Here is a 19,828-nt window from a genome sequence, read left to right on the forward strand (position 1 = left end):
AATGGGCTTGGTTTTGTAGTCTTCCATGGGCTTGGTTCTGTAGTCTTCCCTAGGGTTGGTTCTGTAGTTGTCTGTGGGCTTGGTTCTGTAGTCTTCTTTTGGTTCTGTAGCCCTCTTTTGGTTCTGTAGCCCTCTTTTGGTTCTGTAGTCTTCCGTGGGTTTGGTTCTGTCGTCTTCTTTGGGTTCTGTAGTTTTCTGTGGGGTTGGGTCCATCATCTTGTGGGTGTGGTCTGTCGGGTTGGTTCTGTCCTCTTCGAGCTGATCATGCGACACATTGAAGTTGACTTTTTTGCTTCATGTGTCAGAACCTCTGAACAATGTTTGTCAAAAGTGGTGCAGTTGAGGAGGATTGGACCAAGACCAGATGGGAATGTCTGTCTCGTCATACGATCAGAAGTCTTGGCCATCAGGTTCCGCGCTACGGTTCTGATAGGAAGGCTGAGCAGAAGGTGCTTGGCTCCGATGGCCCACCCTTGTGTCCTGATTGGCCAGTTGAGCATAGAGGTGGGACTTGAGGAATCGTGGGTAGCTGTCAGCCTCCATCAGGTGAAAGATCTGATCCTGGGCCAGCTGGAAGGAGGCGGGGTGAACGCCAAGACGCAGGCTGTGATTGGTTGAGTCTCTGACCTTTGAATCCATGTTGACCTGGAGATGAACAAGGTGAGGTCGCACGCAATCTCTGGCACCGCAGAGGTCTGGTACCTGTCGGGGTGCGCCGCTTGAAACAAACTCCTCATAGATCTTGGTGGCCCTGGCAGCCATCTTGCTGAGGGAGCGTGTCCCCTTGAATCTCTCCACTGCAGACCAAAAGTCCAGGTTTTCCTCGCTCAACTCGGACTTCAGGAAGTGACGGAATACCGCAAGGCCATCTGACCAATGACAAGAAGGACCCAATCAATGTTGGCCCCACCCCTGTCCCCTAATGATTGGTTTAGCTGAAAAAATGCCTGACACTGATTGGCCAAGAGGGCCTCAAGACTCTCCGCCCACTTCAACACCTCCCCTGCAGATGGCCTGGAAGAAGACACACTTCATTAGAACAGAACCCAAAAGAACCTCTTCCAAGCGCCTGAGAACTTGAACTTGGACTTGAAGGACACACCTGGTGTTCCTCAGGGCTCTCTCCAAGCTGTCACACTGGACCCAATGCTTCCGTCTGCGCAGGAATGCAAAACCACTCCACACGTCTGCAGCTCTGACAAAAACTACTACTTAGTACTGCATGTCTGTGTGGGCCGGTGTGTGTGTCATTGTGTGTGTATCAGTGTGTGTGTATCAGTGTGTGTGTATCAGTGTGTGTGTATCAGTGTGTGTGTGTGTCAGTGTGTGTGTATCAGTGTGTGTGTGTGTCAGTGTGTGTGTATCAGTGTGTGTGTGTGTCAGTGTGTGTGTATCAGTGTGTGTGTGTGTCATTGTGTGTGTATCAGTGTGTGTGTATCAGTGTGTGTGTGTGTCATTGTGTGTGTATCAGTGTGTGTGTGTGTGTCAGTGTGTGTGTATCAGTGTGTGTGTGTGTCAGTGTGTGTGTATCAGTGTGTGTGTGTGTCATTGTGTGTGTATCAGTGTGTGTGTCAGTGTGTGTGTGTCAGTGTGTGTGTATCAGTGTGTGTGTGTGTCATTGTGTGTGTATCAGTGTGTGTGTATCAGTGTGTGTGTGTGTCAGTGTGTGTGTATCAGTGTGTGTGTGTCAGTGTGTGTGTGTCAGTGTGTGTGTACGTACAGACTCTTGTTTTCCTTCCTAAGGTGGTTAGTAAGTTCAGCATCCTGGAAGATAAAACACAAACAAGACCAGGTCTCACAGATACAGGTTCTTAAGACCAGGTCTCACAGATACAGGTTCTTAAGACCAGGTCTCACAGATACAGGTTCTTAAGACCAGGTCTCACAGATACAGGTTCTTAGGAGCAGGTCTCACAGATAAAGGTCCTTAGACCAGGTCTCAAAGGCAAAAGGTTCTTATGGCCAGGTCTCACAGATACAGGTTCTTAAGACCAGGTCTCACAGATACAGGTTCTTAAGACCAGGTCTCACAGATAAAGGTCCTCAGACCAGGTCTCACAGATAAAGGTCCTTAGACCAGGTCTCACAGGCAAAATGTTCTTAAGACCAGGTCTCATAGATAAAGGTCTTTATACCAGGTCTTAGATTCAAGACTATGGCTTAAGGGGTGATTTTAGGATCTAACGATTAACGAAAACAAAAGGTTGAAGGGTCTGGTCTATGGTGAGATTCTCGGTTCTGACCTGGACAGACACGGGGAAGATGGGTGCCAGGGGTGCCAGGGCGCCGCTGCAGGAGGGCACACGTGATTGGATGATGGTGCAGTTTTGGTAGTTGCCATAGTTACGCAGGGTAGAGGAGGGGGGAGCGGCCAAGGTGAAGCGGTTCAGACCTGTCCTGGGGTGAGTCTGGTATGGATGTCCTGGCAACAAAAGCTTGCTATGACTCCATCATGGACACACCGACTGATATCCCAGCACAGGTCTTACCCATCGTCCTGGTTCCGTCATCAAGGACGACTGACATCCCAGCACAGGTCTTACCCATCGTCCTGGTTCCGTCATCAAGGACGACTGACATCCCAGCACAGGTCTTACCCATCGTCCTGGTTCCGTCATCAAGGACGACTGACATCCCAGCACAGGTCTTACCCATCGTCCTGGTTCCGTCATCAAGGACGGGATGGAGGAGCTGAAAGGGAGCACAGATGTTCTTCTTGGAGATGCAGTCATCACTTTGTGCTAGACTGACACTCGGGGCCCCGGGAGGCAGTGGCAGTCTTAGTCTTGGTTGTCCAGATGGACCGGTCTTTGTGGTAGGTTCTTGGCTTCTTCTCTGCAGTGGAGGTACAGTATTACGTCCGGGGGTGAGTACTCTTAGGGAGCGCTAGCAACCGTGTTAACCTCTCTTGCATGTGGACAGGAAGTACAATCACTTTGTTAGAAACGACCGTACCAACTCTGGCCCCGCCTCCTCAGACTCACCTCTTCTTCTGGACCAGTGGGAGACAGGATGATGTAATTGTCCCCACTTGATGATGTCACACGGGTGCCCTTCAGCGTGGAGGTGCAATGTCCTTCATGGTCTTTACAGTCCCTCCACAGAGAACCCAGTACCCCCAAAGTGGACCCCCCCGTTGACCCCAGTTGATGCAGCAGCTTGGTGGTCTCAGAGACAGCCAGGGTCTTTGGGAAGCACAAATCACAGGCCTGGTGTTTCCTCGTCTCAAACATGGATGCTGACTCAGGGGATGGGTTAGGGTTAGTGACCCACCTTGGTGGGTGCTAGTGGGCGGAGCAAAGACTCGCAGCCCGTCCTGCTGTCAGGTGACCCTCTCCACACCACCAGGACAATCTGAGAGGGGCAGCTCCTGATAGATGGACACACACGTGTGTCCAAAGTCCTGTTCCACACGGAAGGAGGTCACAGGAAGGGCGGTCTCACCTGATAGCGTGAGCCAGGTCGCCACACTTCCAGGTCTCCACAGGAAGTCCGTTGAGCTGCAGAACAGCATCTCCCCCACGGAGACCAGACCCATGAGCGGGACCTCCTATGAGCAATGAACAGCCGAAGTGATGGACTGGACAAAACCAGGAACGCTTTGGACAAACACAGCCCTTCAAACTAAAGGCTAAACTTGTAGCTTTTATTGTGAAATCATCAAATACTGTATGGGTTTGGTTTTCCACCAGGTCTCACCCGTGTCCACAGACTGCACCCTCACTGGACTGTTGCAGCAAATAGTGAAGCCAAAGCCGTCTTTTCCTCGGCTAACGCTGACCTGAGGATGAAGACCATGTGGTCAGGAGCGTCTTCTAGTTACGTCACCAAGGTTGGAACAATGCTGCCAATGAGCTGAGGTAGCTTCGTGCTAGCAGACGTGTTGACATGCAGTAGCACTTGTTTCCATCCTGAGCGCTAGCCATCCAGCTAAAATGGTCAGGGCCCGTATTCCCAATGCATCCTAAGGCTAAAAGTAGCTCACCTCATTCCCAGGAATCCTACAACTCCTGGGTGCTAAGATGGAGGTCATTTATGAAGCACCTTAGACCTTAGAGGCTCCCAAGGTGGCAAAGTGTTAGAGTAGTGAAACAGACAAGATGGCGGAAAGACGGCGAGAAAGGAGAGAGAGATAAAGGAGCGAGTATAATGTGCAATATTTGTCATGTAGATACTCAAATACTAAATACTACAAATGAACCTTCTTTACTGTTCATTACCTTTAACGCCTACTTTGCTTTTGTATTTTCACTTGGCTCGCGTTTATGTATTAGCGTATGGTTCCATCCATTTTCTATGCCGCTTATCCTTACAAGGTATGCTGGAGCCCATCCCAGCTGTCATCTGTCGCTCCCAGAAAGTTCCTGAATCACGCTGAAGCTAAGATTCCTTGCCAGGAACCTTCAGGCTAAGTTGTGAGTTTTGTGAGAGGACTCTTGGTCTGTAGGGGCCTCGGTGTTTGGCTGGTGGCCTCCTCCTGCACTGCTGTCACTAGGAGACCTCAATTGTCATTCTTGTCCTGGACTCGCCCTGTCTTGGTCTCCAGGCGGTTTCCATGACGCAAAAAGACCCGAGTGGGCGAAAGTCCAGACTGGCAGGCCGAAATGAAAACTCCTCAGGAGGCGGCGCCCCATGACCTTTCTAGCTGAGCAGATTCCTTCTCAGTGTTTGCATCGTTCCGCAGGAGTCCACTTCATCTTGTGGACGGCGGCGTCAGGTTCTGTAGACCATCTCTGCAGATGTCTCACCAGGTTCTCCTCCAGGACAAAGACCTCGGGGAAACATCCTTGTGGGTGGACAAGAAGTGACAATGTCTGACTGTCACCATAGAATGTGTCATGTGACCTTCTTGGGACGCTATTTGTTCAGCCAAGTAAACAAACACACTAAGTGCATCTGCCTTAAAGAACATGAAATATTGACAAGAAGATGCAGGCAGGGCCACTGAGCTGGAGAAGACATGGATGGAGTCCAGATGGACCAGCGGTACCGACCTGAGGAAGCTTCTGTCTGATGCAGACATCACACAGGCGCTCCATGGCGTGCTTGATGGCGTGCTTGATGGCGTGCTTGATGGCGGCTGGTCTGAACCGAGTGTGCGTGTGTGTGCGTGTGTGTGTGCGTGTGTGTGTGTGAGAACCACAGGAATAATAGCAGGATACACACATGCCTCCTGGTGTGTGTGTGTGTGTGTGTCCGTGAGACAGGACATAGCTGGACCCCCCGTAGCTGGACCAGAATGAAAGCTAGCTCTTGGTCTGGTGTGGTTCTGAAGGGAGGTCATGTGACCACTCACCATCACTTGTGTTTTGGCGTCTGCGGTCACATGACTGGCGTGTGGCGTGGAGAGGTCTCCGGTGTCGTTGGTCTCCTCGGGTCCGGACGGATCCGTGGTTCCAGCCGCACGGTCCTGGACGGCATCTGTACCAGAGTCCGGGGTTCTCCAGGGTTCTGCGGCCAGCATGTAGCCAGCATCATCACCACGGGGCCAAGACCAGGTGGCGTGCCTCCAGAACATGGCGGAGAGCAAAGATAGTTCTTCCCGATCCACCGATCATTTATGTTGACTCCGCCTCTTGCACTATTTCAGCTGTGATAGGCTCCACCCCATGGTGACCCTACAGAAAAAAACTGTTGAAAAACTTCTGACGTGATGACGTCAGGAAGAGGAAGAGGAAGCCACCTCCCTTTTTGTCCTTCGTCTTCCTTCGTCTTCCTTCGTCTTCCTTCGTCTTCCTTCGTCTTCCTTCGTCTTCCTTCGTCTCGTTTGTCTTCAGCTGCTCGGCCGGTCTGCTATCGTATCACATGATCAAGTAGGAGGGGCCTCCACCGTGTGTGTGGTAGAGGAATAGGATGGGGGGGGGTCACGTGGGTCACATGGTTACTGTCAGCTTCTCATCTCCATGGCAACCATGCAGACCCTTGGAATGGGGAGCACTTAAAAGCTATTTCCATCACTGCTCTCTCATCACACAACATCTGCCTGTGTGTGTGCGTGTGTGTGTGTGTGTGTGCATGTGTGTGTGCGTGTGTGTGTGCATGTGTGTGTGTGTGTGCGTGTGCGTGTGCGTGTGTGTGTGCGTGAGACATGGACCTGCTCAGTGGCTGCCTGCTCTCCCTCATGTAGAAATTGGTCCTCATTGTTCTTTTGTTCGTTTGGTGGTACCAACCTCTGTGTTCAAGTGTTAGCAGATTTGAAGTGTAGCACTTTTTGGTATGGACTGCTAGCATTTGCTGATTGGGGAGCAAAGTTACAAAGTTAAGGCTGCACAGCACATTTCATACATTTAGTAACATAGTCATGAAGGATGTAAATGTGTACAAAGACGTAGTCATAAAGGATGTAAATGTGTACATAGACGTAGTCATAAAGGATGTAAATGTGTACATAGATGTAGTCATAAAGGATGTAAATGTGTACATAGATGTAGTCATAAAGGATGTAAATGTGTACATAGATGTAGTCATAAAGGATGTAAATGTGTACAAACATGTATATATGAAATATAGTCATAAAATGTGTGTGTGAGAGAGACCTTGGTGGTGTTGTGTCTTTCTGCTGCTCCTAACCATCCCAAATGGAAACATCCTTTAGCACCAGCAGGAAAAACCTTAACACATTCTACCCCCCCCCCTCCCCCACAGTCTCAGCTTCTCCATACCACATTCCCACAATCCATAACAACATGCACAACACACACACACACTGAACCCACATCACCCAATAAGGCTGATCCATCCATCCATCCATCATCCATCCATCCATCATCCATCCATCCATCCATCCACCCAACCATCCATCCATCCAACCATCCATCCACCCATCCATTCATCCATCCATCCAACCATCCATCCATCCATCCATCCATCCATCCATCCATGCAACCATCCATCCAACCATCCATCCATCCATCCATCATCCATCCATCCATCCATCCATCCATCCATCCATCATCCATCCATCCATCCATCCATCATCCATCCATCCATCATGCATCCATCCATCCATCATGCATCCATCCATCCATCCATCCATCCATCCATCCATCCATCATCCATCCATCATCCATCCATCCATCCATCCATCCATCCATCCATCATCCATCCATCCATGCATCCCACCATGTCTGCCTGTCCCTGCTCATATCTGCATTGTCAGTCAGTTTACCTGGTCTTGCATGACCTTTGACCTACTTATTCCCTTGGTCAATACTGCATTATTTCTTATACTATTTACTGCTGACTTGGCCAAGTAGTCAAATCGTACTTCGTCTTGGGCCACCTGAGCACGGTAGGGTTCCAGACCACGGAGACAGATGGCGTGCTGGTTGTGAAAGATGATGATGGTTGGGAACGCCAGGAGGTGTCGACCGCGACATCTTGCTGTTGCTAATCTGACACTCTAAAGTCAACCTGATCAGATTATCTCTCTCTCTCTCTCTCTCTCTCGTTCTCTCTCCCTCACTCTCTCGCCGTGTCGGTTGCCGTGACGATGTGACAAGCACTTTTCAATCGGAGCGGTGGTAGTTTTGTGCCCAGCTGGGAGACGGCCAGGTAAGTTGATGAATAATATTTGATGAATCATTGATCCGTCAGCGTGTTTGACTGACTTGGGAAGAGTTGGGGAATGCTTCAGCATGCCAACGCTGGGACGGGAGAGGAAGGAACATTTTCCAACATGACTGCTGTGTCGCCATGGAAACCATGTCTTTTCTTTTCCAACTTCAACTTGAAACAGGAAAGTCCACCAAGAACACTTAGCCTCAGGACGGCGAGAAGAACCTGGGTTAGTGTGATTAATCCGCTCCAGAAGGTGCGACTGTAAGCCAGCCTTCTTTGATCTAATCCATAAGAATCATCTCATCTCATGCTGATGCTCCACCAAGACAAAGAATAGCAATACGCCCCATAGAAATTATGAAAGGGAGAAACCAACAAGGAGCTTGATGGAGATGATCCACTTGTACTTTGGGGTTCTTCTAGGAGTTATTTCTTCAACTGGATCATGTTTCTCACCTTCTTCCCTAAAATGCAGCCGCTTGCAACCTTCTTTGGCCCCACGCTTTTATTTATTTGGATCCATAATAACAGCAGACTTGTGAAGTAACGTGTTGGTTATCAATGACTTCCATTGGTAACATCACATGCTAGATGTTAGCAACGACAGGAAGTGGACCATATTGGATTTATCCATTGGATGGATGGATGGATGGGTGGATGAATGGATGGATGGATGGATGGATTGATTGATGGATGGATGGATTGATGGATGGATTGATGGATGGATGGATGGATGGATTGATGGATTGATGGATTGATGGATGGAGGATACATGGATGTATTGACGGATGTATTGATGAATGTATTGATGGATGGATTGATGGATGTATGGATTGATGGATGTACTGATGGATGGATGGATGTATTGATGGATGGATGTATTGATGGATGTACTGATGGATGGATGTATGTACTGATGGATGTATGGATGGATGGATGTACCGACGGATGGATGGATGTACTGACGGATGGATGGATGTACCGACGGATGGATGGATGTACTGACGGATGGATGGATGTTGTGACGGATGGATGGATGTACTGACGGATGGATGGATGTAGTGACGTATCGTGTGGTTCCAGGATGATGCTGAACGACAGCTGGACCATAATGAACAACAGCAGTTCTGAGCTGGACAGCAAACGAGGCAACAAACATAAGGTAACAGCATCAACAAATAAACACACATCACAGCATATCATAGCAATCCCCAACACGCATCCATTTTCATGAACCACATATTTAGTCCAGCCTTTGGAAATAGTAGGACCTGAACCGGGACCTGGAGCTGGATCTTGATCTGGAACTGGACCTGGGAGCGCGGAGCTACCAAGAAAAGGAAGCAGGAGCAAAAAGTTAATTAGTGTTAATCTCCAGATCAAAGCTGTTGTAATCTGTAGCGTCTGTTGCCATGACAACGTCACCCCGCTAATTCCAGGCCAATTTACAGGACAAGCTAAACGTGTGACTAATACTGGTAGTGGAGAAATACTTTACTTGTACTTTCTATATTCAGAAATGCTGCAACTTCTTCCTATGGGCTGGCATTGTGGTTGCCATGGTAACGGTCATCACAACAACCGTCACCATCTTCTATGTCTACCAGTACCCTCTACCCTTCATCAACAGGTACTACACTATACACACACATACTCTACAAATAAAAAGTACATACAGCACTGTATACTGTATAGATAGTAGTAGTAGTATATACTAAATAAGTATATAAATAAGTATATAGGATAGGATCAGGAAGGAGGCCTTGGAGATAAAGTCCTTTAGGCCAGACTGAGGCCAGAGTGAGGATGCTGCCAGGTAGGAGCATCGAGGAAGACCAAAGAAGAGCTTTATGGATGTGTATTCTCACAGGGAGGGGGCGTCCTCCAGTTCAGCCGTCATTTCAACCAATGCCAAAGACTCTGGTGCCTTGGTGACGGTGTCGCGTGCCGGAGACGGGGAACCAATCAGCATCTTCCTGGATCCCAACTGTCCTGACTCCAGTCAGAACTTTGAGCGCTGGGAGGCCCTGCAGAGCTCGCTGATACGAGCGCTGACGACCCGCACTGCGGACGACTGGCAGGAGAGGGGGCCGCTCCACAAGGTGAGCGAGGAGCTGAAGGCCGTGACGGGCCACGCTCATAACCTGAGACTCGAGGCCGAGACGCTGAGAAGAGGTCAGGGGCTCCTGGACCAGCGACTGGACAGGTTGCAGAGCGAGCAGCAGCGCATCATTCAGGTGAAGGTGGACTCTGGTGGACCGTGAGAAGATAATAAGACGTGACGTGTAAACCAGTCTGCCCGTCCAGGTCCTGTCAGACCAGCACTCGGGTGTGCTGAAGCTAACGTCCAGCCTGAGCGATTCTCTCCACGGCCTGCAGAGGGAGACACAGGGCAGACTCGGCAGAGACGACGGTAGTATTTGTTTCCCTTTTCCATGAAAGAAAAACAGCTCGTCAATGATTGGTTTCCCTCAGCTCTCACACCCAGACACTGCGGCGACGTCTTGGCGGCGGGAAATTCCCAAGATGGTGTTTATTCCATCTTTCCCGTCCACCGGCCCGACGGCTTCATGGTCTACTGCGACATGACCACGGACGGAGGAGGCTGGACTGTAGGAGCACCTGCACCAACTCTGGCCACGCTTTACGTTCTCATATGTCCTACATATACATTTCCTTCTACAGCTCATATGTCCTACATATACATTTCCTTCTACAGCTCATATGTCCTACATATACATTTCCTTCTACAGCTCATATGTCCTACATATACATTTCCTTCTACAGCTCATATGTCCTACATATACATTTCCTTCTACAGCTCATATGTCGTACATATACATTTCCTTCTACAGCTCATATATCATACATCGTATGTCGCATGTCCTATGTCACATATCGTACGTTGTACATTGTATATCGCATATCGTATAACGTATACATTCATTCCACTTCTCCATCTTGTACTATAGTTATACTATAAATACTATATATACTGTACTATAGCTGTGATAAAGCTAATGATACAATAACAACCATAATAACAAACCAATAATAAAAACAATAACAACAACCAAGCTAATCATATAATGATTAGTTAGCCAGCAATTAGGAAGTTGGCAGGCTGATGTGTGTGTGTGTTTGCGTGTGTGTGTGTGTGTGTGTGTGTGTGTGTGTGTGCGTGTGTGTGTAGGTGATCCAGAGAAGAGAAGACGGGTCAGTGAATTTCTTCCGTGGTTGGGATGCGTATCGAGACGGCTTTGGTAAAACTACAGGGGAGCACTGGCTAGGTCTGAAACACACACACACACACACACACACACACACACACACTGTTGATGACTTTGGGGGCCTGATTTGACAAGGTCTTTCTGGATGCGCGTGTGTGTTTTCAGGACTCCAGAGCATCTACGCTCTGACGAGGTCGGGTGGTTACGAGTTGCGTATCGACATGGCTGACTTTGACAACGCCACAGCCTTCGCTCATTATGCAGAATTCTCTGTGGGACAAGACTCGGTTAACCCTGAGGAGGATGGGTACCCGCTGACTGTGGACCAGTACTCGGGGACTGCAGGTAGGCCAGAAGCAGGTGCCTGGTAGTCTCATCAGATGTTCAGGAAGAAGAAAGACGAGTCTGTGGGTCTTCCAGGCGATTCCCTTCTGAAGCATTCTGGGATGAAGTTCACAACCAAAGACCGGGACCAGGACCAGTCAGAGAACAACTGTGCTACGTACTACCAAGGAGCTTGGTGGTACCGCAACTGTCATACTTCCAACCTCAACGGCCAGTACCTGAAAGGAGGCCACGCCTCCTACGCCGACGGTGTGGAGTGGTCCAGTTGGACGGGCTGGCAGTACTCGCTGAGGTTCACGGAGATGAAGATACGACCCAAACGGAAAAGTCACCTCTGATTAACCGACCCCATTGACCTTTGACCCCATATGTATATATATATATATAATATATATACATATATATTAGCCCCAACTTAGCCCCATACTTATCCCCAATATTGATTATTACGATTCATTCCCTTATTTACAGCATGTATATTTGTCATTCTTTTCTACGTGTTTATCTTACACATTAAACACAATGGTTGCCAAGATGCCATTTCATTTCATCCGATTTTTTTTTGGGGGGGGGGCACTGTGTGCATCGTGTTATCGTATGTGAAGAGGTTTTTCTTACTGTAGCAATAACCCTATGGATGTAGGAAGGAGGACATGATGGACGGATGTAGGAGACAGGCTAGGATGGAGGAGATGGCTTTGCTGTGGGACCCCTGGAGGGAAAAGCCCCCAAGAGAAGAAGAAGAAGTAAAGATTTTGCCAACGCAATTATGCAAATTAAGAAGAAGACAGGTAATGATTTCAAATGCCTCCAAGATCTTTGTGATGTATCTTCTCTGACCCATTTTTAGTTCACCTTTTTTCTGAACAAAATCCCTACCCAAGAAATCTGTCAGTTTTCCAAGGTCTTTGTCTCGTTTGAAATGGAGCTCTCTACATCTCTTTTACATTTTTTACAGCGGCTTTATGACTTGCAGCGATGATGACATCATCAACCCAAATGATCACAATGATCTTTCTTTCATGATCATCACCCTGCAACCCGACCAGAACCTTCTGCCACATACCTGGCTTTCAATGTTCTTGTCTCATCCGGGTCCTTCTGGGCAAACACATTTCAGTTTGATTGATCACTTTTACCTTTCATTTCCATCCCGTCTGTGATCCTTTCAAGCTGTAAAACATCATGATAATTACATGTTTGCAAACCATAACAACCGTGACATCCATCTTCATGACTTTCATCTATAGGCTCACCTGTGGCGAAAGAAAACAGCCAATCATCACCTTGGATCTCTAAATGGTACCGTCTTTATGAAGCCTGTTCTGTCCTTCTGAAAGATGGCGGTTGCTGCCTTGACGATAAGATGGGACGTACGACGTCCTCCTCAACCACCGCCTGCTTGGCCTCTTCTCGTCTTTGTGGTCTCGTCTTTGTGGTCTCGTCTTTGTGGTGGGGCTTTTGCCCAAACTGCCCCCCGTCTCTATCCACTGTATGGAATGAATGATGACACTAATGGGACATCTTAAGGGTTAGAGTTAGTACACAAGGTGTAGAGTAGTCTTTTATTTATTGTGTGTGTTTCCTTATGTTTTTCTTTTTTAGGTTTACTTTTCTGTAAGTCTGTAAACGATGTACACACCCTGCGGTGCAGTAGGTGACGCTATGCACCTAAAATGTCGGTAGCAATCCGCCATAAGAAGAAGAAGAAGCCGCAGACGAAGAAGACGTGATGACGTCAGCGATGACCGCCCATGCAAATGAGGGCTCGGCGGGAAAAGGAAGAAATGGCGCTGGAGGAAGTTTGAAGAGCGCCCAGAGGAGCCGGCTAACCCGCCTGGAAGTGTTCGAGGACGAGGAAGAAGGCGCCACGTCCAACCCTGAAGGTAACTTTCATTTCTCTTCCAACGGAAACGCTCTCTTGTCGCCATCTAAAGACATTCCGCACTTCTCTCGGAGATCAATAAAGTCTACCGATCGATCTGTGATGCTACTGCTAGCCGGCAGAGATCAGCTTTGGCTTACAATTAGGCCTGACTTTAGACTGAGCTTTATTGGTTAATGAACTAAGCAACTAACTGTCAAGTTAACTAAACTATCGTTCGAGCGATGAGGCACTGCGCATGCGCAGACATGTCAGTATCCAAGATGAGTCATAAGATGAGCTTTCATTGAATTGCACATGTGGATAACTAAGTTATTATAGAATTAATTATAATATATTATTATATTAATAACAGTAGCCATGACGGGGTGCTGTACACGGAAGGTACATACTGTACTCCACTTTGAAAGCTGTGATGTTTGTCTTCCTCCCTGAGATGTTTGAGGACCTGTTTGAAAGCCCCTGCGTTCTCCAGCCTCACACGCCTCTGCTGAGCGGGGTGGCGCCGTGGGGGCGTGGCATCGTGGAGGACGACAGCCTGAGTGTGGGACAGTTCGTTCTCTGTCATTGGTCAGATGGACTCTACTACCTTGGCAAGATACTGAGGGTACCGCTCATCAACGGAACGCTGCTTGCACTCCAACCACAGCTGGAACAACAGTAACAATGGATTCTGTGTTCTGATTGGTCAACAGGTCAGCCTCCCCAGGCAGAGCTGCTTTGTCACGTTTGAGGACAACTCCAAGTTCTGGGTCCTGTGGAAGGACATCCAGCATGGTGAGAGACCTTCCAACTTCCCTCCCGCCTTCCTGCATTCATGACCAATGGCGTTGCAGCTGGCGTGCCGGGGGAGGAGCCTCGTTGCTCTGTGTGTCAGGAGGCGGGTCTAAGCTCTGCCAGTCAAAGCAACCACATCCTGATTTGTGGAAAGTGTGGCATCGGTGAGTCGAGATGAAGAAGATTATTCCCATCATTTCTTAAAGGGGACCTATCATTAAGTTCTGTTCTGGGCCCTTTGGATTGACTTGTGGACTCCTGTAGAGCAGCTACACACAATAACCTGCACACATAGCTTTCTACATCTGCACCTATTCAGCACTCCGCCCACTGCCCTCCTCCAGCCACGCCCACTCTGCTGTGGTTGCTCACACTCCCGAGTGCTTAGAAGCGCTTGTGGTTCGTGCCGCTAGCTGCCAACCCAACTTTACAGGAGTTGATGATGAACAGTGACGTATCTTTTTAACGTGTGGGCTGTTAGCATCCAGCCGTACGTGTTGGATCCCCAATCCCAAATACAGACCGGAGAGTCCCAGGTTTCTCAAGAGGTTTGACCTCTCTGAATGCTAAGTAGCGTTAGCATTTTAGGGTTAGCTTTTCTACAGCATGGCTAACGGCTAATGTGTTTTGCCGGACCACCAGTGTGTAAATAACCCTGGTAGGGCCACTGGCAAACGGCTATTAGTACTGCTACACGGACTGGCCCTCGGGCTCCATGACTTCCAGCAAGTAAAGACAGTTAGGACGCTGGTAACCTGGTACTGCTGGATCTTCTGACTCTTCCACACCAGCAAGTAATGTTGGAAAGGCGTAGGGCTTCAGCAAGTTTGGGGGCAGAGAAGAACAGAGAAGGAGAGCTTGGTGGAGGACGGAGCTTATCTGGCCTAGAGCCATGCCCATATAAGGACGTCCACCCCCCTGTGACGTCACGGTTTCTTTCATATCTCACTTCCAAACGGCCAAAGCTCATGATGTGAAACTCGGCATGGTTAACACCAGAATCCAACCTTCCAAGGACATTTGTAGGTCATAAAGTGGAAAAAGCATCATAGGTCCCCTTTAACAACCCATGCGGCTATGATGACATCAACTGTGTTTGCAGGTTTCCACCAGCAGTGCCATGTTCCTCCTGTAGAGGACAGCAGCGAGAGCCCCTGGTTTTGTAGACGTTGTGTCTTTGCCCTAGCTGTCAGGGTACACACACGCACACACCTTGAATGAGATATTTTTCAGACGGTGTAATTCCGTGTACCCTTCCCCACAGAAAGGGGGTGCTCTGAAGAAAGGGCCCATAGCCAAAGCTCTGGTAGCTATGAAGCAGGTCCTGTCGTATGACCTTGATGCTCTGGACTGGGACTCTCAGCATCGGACCAATCAGCAACAGTGTTACTGCTACTGTGGAGGACCAGGAGAGTAAGACAAAGTCCATGCAAGCACACACACACACACACACACACACACACACACTGTTTAATCTGTGTGTGTGTGTGTGTGTAGGTGGTGTCTGAAGATGCTCCAGTGTTTCCAGTGTCAGCAGTGGTTCCATGAGGCGTGCACCCAATGTCTGCAGGACAGCATGATGTTTGGAGACAGGTGACCTCACACCTCCCTGCCGACCTTCTGTACTGGCTGAGCCATGACACGTATGTCCTCTCCAGGTTCTACTTCTTCCTGTGTTCCGTCTGCAACAAAGGGTCGGAGTACGTGCGACGTTTAGCTCTGCGCTGGGTGGACCTGGTCCACCTGGTTCTCTACAACCTGTCGCTTAGCAACAAGAAGAAGTACTTCGAACTGGATGAAATCCTGGCCTTTGCGTCTTCCAACTGGGAGCATTTGCAACTGGGAAAGGTAGCCAATGTGACTGCTGAACTGGAATGGTTGGGAATGTCTTCATTGTCTTGTCTGATGCCTCCTCAGTTGGCAAACACTCCTCCATCAGCCAGGGGGCAGCACCTGCTGGATGCCCTCAACAAATACAAGAGCAAGTACGTGAGTGTGTGTGTGTGTGTGTGTTTGTGTGTGTACTGATGGTGTGTGTGCACGTGCTCAGGTTTCTGTGCGGAAAGGAGATGAAAAAGAGGAAATGCATCTTTCGTCTGAGGACGCGTGTTCCCCCCACACCCTCCTCCAAACTGTTTCCTGAGCGTGCTCACTATGAAGGGGGGCGGGGCTATAAGAAGGGTGTTGGCGGGATGAGGTACAAACATCCCAAAGGGTTGCTACTTTAATCATTTCCTGCACATCAATGGTCTCATTGTGTGTGTGTGTGTGTGTGTGTGTGCTTCAGTGCTTCATCAGAGAGGAGGAAGAGGAAGTCCAAGTGGTTGTTGGAAGACGCCATCCCCAAAGTAAGAACATCATTTACCCTCACAGGATGAAGAGAAACTAAATAAGGGATAAATATGATCCTATACGTATATGCACACATGCAGTATAGAACATCAAGTTTATAATGTATCTTTTGGGGACTACTGGGACTAAGGAGTGCACCAGTATTTACATAAGCCACGCCCACTGAATGGAAAGAGAAGTGGAAAGGCTGTACTCCATCAGCTATCCGTGTCCAGGTGCTAAGATCGATATTTAGTACACGGAATGGAGTCTAAATGTTATGTACTTGTTTGGAATACAGTAAAGGATGTCTTCTATACTGTTAGGAAAGGAAATATACTGGCTTTGTAAATGTACTTTCATGTTAGGTATGTGTACAAAGTGTGTGTATTAATAGGTATCGCTGATAACGGCCTGAATTTGAGTGGGTGTTGGGTGTTGGGTATGGTACAGCCCGAATGATGAGTGCACACAGGATGTTCTGAGACCAGAAGCAGCAGCGGAGATGATGACATGAGAAACAGGGATAATCCTAACCCTAGCCTGATGATGACATGAGAAACAGGGACAATCCTAACCCTAACCTGATGATGACATGAGAAACAGGGACAATCCTAACCCTAGCCTGATGATGACATGAGAAACAGTAGCAGCTTGAACGCCTGAAATCTAACCTAACGCTCTCATGTCTCATCTCATGTCACGCATTGACTGAACGTGTGTGCAGAACGAGCTGACATGCACTTGGACGTGTCATCACCACATGGCCAACATCTTTGACTTCACCCTGGATGACCTAACCAAGCTCAGGAGGTCTCACTCACACACGCACACACACACACGGTGCTTTCAGAATGACTATATATATATATATATATATATCATCTATGCTCACACCCCCAGTGCTTTCATAATGACTATATATATATATATATATATCATCTATGCTCATACCCCCAGTGCTTTCATAATGACTGTATATATAATCTATGCTAATGTCACCTTTCAGTGGGACGTTGAGTGTTGATCAGGAATCTACAGATGTTTCCACATCAGGTTCCGTGACCACCAGCAGCTCCTGCCATCCAGCCAGGTACAAGTCTTCTTGGCTTCTCTTTGCCACATGTTAATGCGTCCTTAAGCAAGGCACCAACCTCCCCCAAACTGTTCTCGGATGTGGATGTGGATGTGGATGTGGATGTGGATGTGTGGGAGACGATGACATGATGTTAGGTTTTTGTGTAGATGACACTTGCACACACGTACATATTTCTCATTGCATTTTCATTCATTCATTTTCCATACTGCTTATCCTCTGAGGGTCGCGAGCATGCTGGAGCCTATCCCAGCTGTTTTCGGGGGAGAGGCGGGGTCCACCCTGGACTGGTGGCCAGCCAATGGCAGGGCACATATAGACCAACAACCATTTATACCACACTCGCATCATTTAGAAAAAGTTCAACCCATGATGTGGCCCACCGCACTATTTCATGTATCCCATGGAAGCCTGGGAATAACCTCACCCCAAGTCAGCTGGGATAGGCTGCAGCATACCCGTGACTCTAGTGAGGACACGCGCCATAGAAGATGGATGGATGGATGGAGTTTGACCACATGAGGCCTAATTGGAAGCATGGATACTAGACTATGGCCAATGATGGTTACTTTCCACCGCAAGATGGCACTGTTGGCCCACAGATGGTATGAAGCAAAGTAATATGTGCACTTCATACTTTCCACCACAGGATGGCACTGTTTTCACATTGATGATGATTGGTGAAGCTAACTGACGTGTTCTACCCAACTATAGTGTCATGTCATTCACATCTTCATATTCATTTCATCAAGGGTGTGTATGCATTTTATGGTATAGTCTTTTAAAGTAGTGTTTGTCTTGATCATAGCAATCATATTGTTTGTGTGTGATGAGGATGATGATGATATCTGTGTATGATCCAGTATATGATGGAAAGGGAACATTTAGTGCCCTGGCCCCAAATGCTGCTAGCATCTCTACACAATGTCTAGGAGACCACACCCTAGATGCCAATGAGCAGATCCTCGTGATGCCTGTGAGACCTCACTCTGCATGCATCTAATTATTATTATTATTTATTATTACCTGCTCATGTACGAAGATATTCCAAGCCCTTTTGGTTATGAAGAAGAAGAATGGAACATTGTCATTGCAAAGCATTTTTTCCTTCAATATGTCAGTCAAGTCAATCTTATTTATACAACCCTTAATCATAAAGGATCCTCAAAGGGCTTAGCAAGCAGGCACCAGTAGATGATAGACGACATCCCTTTTTCTGCCAAGGTTACATCTGGAAAGTGGAGAGGAACCCTCCGCCAAGGGGGAAAGATTGGTGTTAATATCCACACAAATAATTGCTGCATGGTTTTGTATACAAATGCAAGTAGTCGTCATCACTTCCTAACACGGCACCACGTGGAGGCTTTATGATGTGGTCCGAGCAGCTCATCCACCCTGACCTTTCAACTCTGTGTGCCCAGGCCAAAGGCGGGCAGCAGGAAGAGGAAGTTGCCAAGCTGTGCCGCTAACCAGTGGACCAATCACAATGAGGCAGGGCGGGATCTTGGAGAGGAAGAGCCTTCTGGAACCAGGGACGACTCCCAATATTCTGTTGACTCCTCCCCCTTCCTGTCAGACCCTCCTGACTCCTCCCATCTACAGTCCTCCATCTCCTCATATTTCAGTGCCTCGTGCCGACTGATCAGTGGTGAGCGGTATCAGGTGATGGCCCGCCGCATCACCGCTGAGGGGGCGGTCCAGTACCTGCTGCAGTGGGAGGGGACAGCACCTTACTAGAAGCTGGGCTTTTATTTATTTCTTAGAAGCACAACAAAGTCCATGGCAAGTCTTTCTTTTCACACATGCACAGCACGTGTGCTCTTTCAATGGGCTCCATCTTCAAATAGAGCTGTTGGCACGGCATAGGCGTGGGAGGTACGGGAGGTGGGCTGTGCCTGGGTCGTGCCCACGGGGTGGGGCCAGTGCAGCCCGGCTCAGTGTGACGCAAAGAGGGGGGAGAGAAGGCATGAGAGGGTTCAGACGAGTCTCATGTTAACCCATCCAGTGCACGCCTTTGATGTGCAGGGCCCACTGGACTGCTCATCAGAGGCCCCAATGCCTATCACCACCTGGACCACCCGTGGGACACGTCATCTGTTCCCGTGTCATGAATAGGAGTAGAAAATGAAGCTACAAAGACCGCAGCAGGCCAATCCAGGCATGGTGCTTGTGATCCACCTGCATGCCTGCCTGTCTTGTAGGGTTCCGGTTAGGCTAACCTTTGGTGGTCTATTCTCTCCCCGCCCCTCATCCTCCTTATTTCCATCTACTGCATCTTGTCACGTCACGATAAGAATAAAGATTCAAAGAAATATGCACAATCACAGGGAAATCCTTAAGACGTCCATTTATTCAACCAGCTGAGAGATGTGAGGTCATGAGTTAGCATCCTACGGTAGCTGCCAGCTACCAGCCGTCAGGTTGGCTCCAGTTATGGGTCACGTCTTTGATCTGACATCAGATGTATGGGACAGTGAACACAAACATGACATCTGCTTCACCTCACCCTCTGTCCACACATGTAGACATGTATGTGTATGTTGTGGTACATGTACACATGTAGAGCAGGTATGTTGTGGTACTTGTACACATGTAGAGCGGGTG

General features: G+C 48.5%; 3 protein-coding genes across 8 annotated transcripts; 2 read left to right on the plus strand and 1 right to left on the minus strand.

Annotated features, from left to right (window-relative positions):
* Nucleotides 1-384: 384 nt before the first annotated feature.
* LOC131128733 (regulator of G-protein signaling 8-like) lies at nucleotides 385-6,155 on the minus strand. Of its 6 annotated transcripts, none has more exons than XM_058071843.1 (12): nucleotides 6,095-6,155; nucleotides 3,700-3,781; nucleotides 3,445-3,550; nucleotides 3,274-3,370; nucleotides 2,985-3,185; nucleotides 2,490-2,835; nucleotides 2,244-2,422; nucleotides 1,721-1,764; nucleotides 1,103-1,195; nucleotides 953-1,014; nucleotides 703-869; nucleotides 385-645 (listed from the first exon to the last, which is right to left on the minus strand). In XM_058071843.1, the coding sequence occupies exons 6-12, from the start codon at nucleotides 2,653-2,655 to the stop codon at nucleotides 391-393; spliced, it is 966 nt and encodes a 321-aa protein (XP_057927826.1). In that variant the 5' UTR covers nucleotides 2,656-2,835; nucleotides 2,985-3,185; nucleotides 3,274-3,370; nucleotides 3,445-3,550; nucleotides 3,700-3,781; nucleotides 6,095-6,155; the 3' UTR covers nucleotides 385-390. The 6 variants fall into 6 exon arrangements, with proteins under 6 accessions (XP_057927826.1, XP_057927825.1, XP_057927824.1 ...); XM_058071842.1 differs by lacking the exon at nucleotides 6,095-6,155 and adding an exon at nucleotides 5,297-6,074 and having other exon boundaries at nucleotides 2,652-2,835; XM_058071841.1 differs by lacking the exon at nucleotides 6,095-6,155 and adding an exon at nucleotides 5,297-6,074.
* A 1,667-nt stretch (nucleotides 6,156-7,822) lies between these two features.
* LOC131128714 (fibrinogen C domain-containing protein 1-like) lies at nucleotides 7,823-11,662 on the plus strand. The gene is made up of 8 exons (XM_058071820.1): nucleotides 7,823-8,722; nucleotides 9,078-9,190; nucleotides 9,431-9,797; nucleotides 9,868-9,973; nucleotides 10,036-10,172; nucleotides 10,754-10,850; nucleotides 10,956-11,135; nucleotides 11,211-11,662. Exons 1-8 carry the CDS (start codon nucleotides 8,609-8,611, stop codon nucleotides 11,471-11,473), a joined length of 1,377 nt encoding a protein of 458 aa, XP_057927803.1. The 5' UTR covers nucleotides 7,823-8,608; the 3' UTR covers nucleotides 11,474-11,662.
* Nucleotides 11,663-12,874: 1,212 nt separating this feature from the next.
* On the plus strand, nucleotides 12,875-19,731 carry phf19 (PHD finger protein 19). The gene is made up of 14 exons (XM_058070895.1): nucleotides 12,875-13,021; nucleotides 13,457-13,627; nucleotides 13,716-13,797; nucleotides 13,857-13,961; nucleotides 14,900-14,991; nucleotides 15,062-15,210; nucleotides 15,295-15,390; nucleotides 15,456-15,645; nucleotides 15,715-15,782; nucleotides 15,848-15,994; nucleotides 16,085-16,145; nucleotides 16,856-16,941; nucleotides 17,138-17,221; nucleotides 18,646-19,731. The coding sequence occupies exons 2-14, from the start codon at nucleotides 13,457-13,459 to the stop codon at nucleotides 18,959-18,961; spliced, it is 1,647 nt and encodes a 548-aa protein (XP_057926878.1). The 5' UTR covers nucleotides 12,875-13,021; the 3' UTR covers nucleotides 18,962-19,731.
* The last annotated feature ends 97 nt before the right edge of the window (nucleotides 19,732-19,828 follow it).

This window comes from Doryrhamphus excisus, chromosome 4 (assembly GCF_030265055.1).
Source record: "Doryrhamphus excisus isolate RoL2022-K1 chromosome 4, RoL_Dexc_1.0, whole genome shotgun sequence".
Lineage (NCBI taxonomy): Eukaryota > Metazoa > Chordata > Actinopteri > Syngnathiformes > Syngnathidae > Doryrhamphus > Doryrhamphus excisus.

Coding starts and splice junctions, on each gene's coding strand:
- LOC131128733 (XM_058071841.1), bottom strand. CDS start 5,518: ATGTTCTGGAGGCACGCCACCTGGTCTTGGCCCCGTGGTGATGATGCT. Junction 3,782..5,296: donor ACGCCAAAACACAAGTGATG/GTGAGTGGTCAC, acceptor CTTCATCCTCAG/GTCAGCGTTAGCCGAGGAAA. Junction 1,765..2,243: donor TCTTCCCCGTGTCTGTCCAG/GTCAGAACCGAG, acceptor TTTATCTTCCAG/GATGCTGAACTTACTAACCA.
- LOC131128714 (XM_058071820.1), top strand. CDS start 8,609: ATGGATGGATGTAGTGACGTATCGTGTGGTTCCAGGATGATGCTGAAC. Junction 8,723..9,077: donor AACGAGGCAACAAACATAAG/GTAACAGCATCA, acceptor TTCTATATTCAG/AAATGCTGCAACTTCTTCCT. Junction 9,191..9,430: donor CCTCTACCCTTCATCAACAG/GTACTACACTAT, acceptor GTATTCTCACAG/GGAGGGGGCGTCCTCCAGTT.
- phf19 (XM_058070895.1), top strand. CDS start 13,457: ATGTTTGAGGACCTGTTTGAAAGCCCCTGCGTTCTCCAGCCTCACACG. Junction 15,646..15,714: donor AGCATTTGCAACTGGGAAAG/GTAGCCAATGTG, acceptor ATGCCTCCTCAG/TTGGCAAACACTCCTCCATC. Junction 16,146..16,855: donor TGGAAGACGCCATCCCCAAA/GTAAGAACATCA, acceptor ACGTGTGTGCAG/AACGAGCTGACATGCACTTG.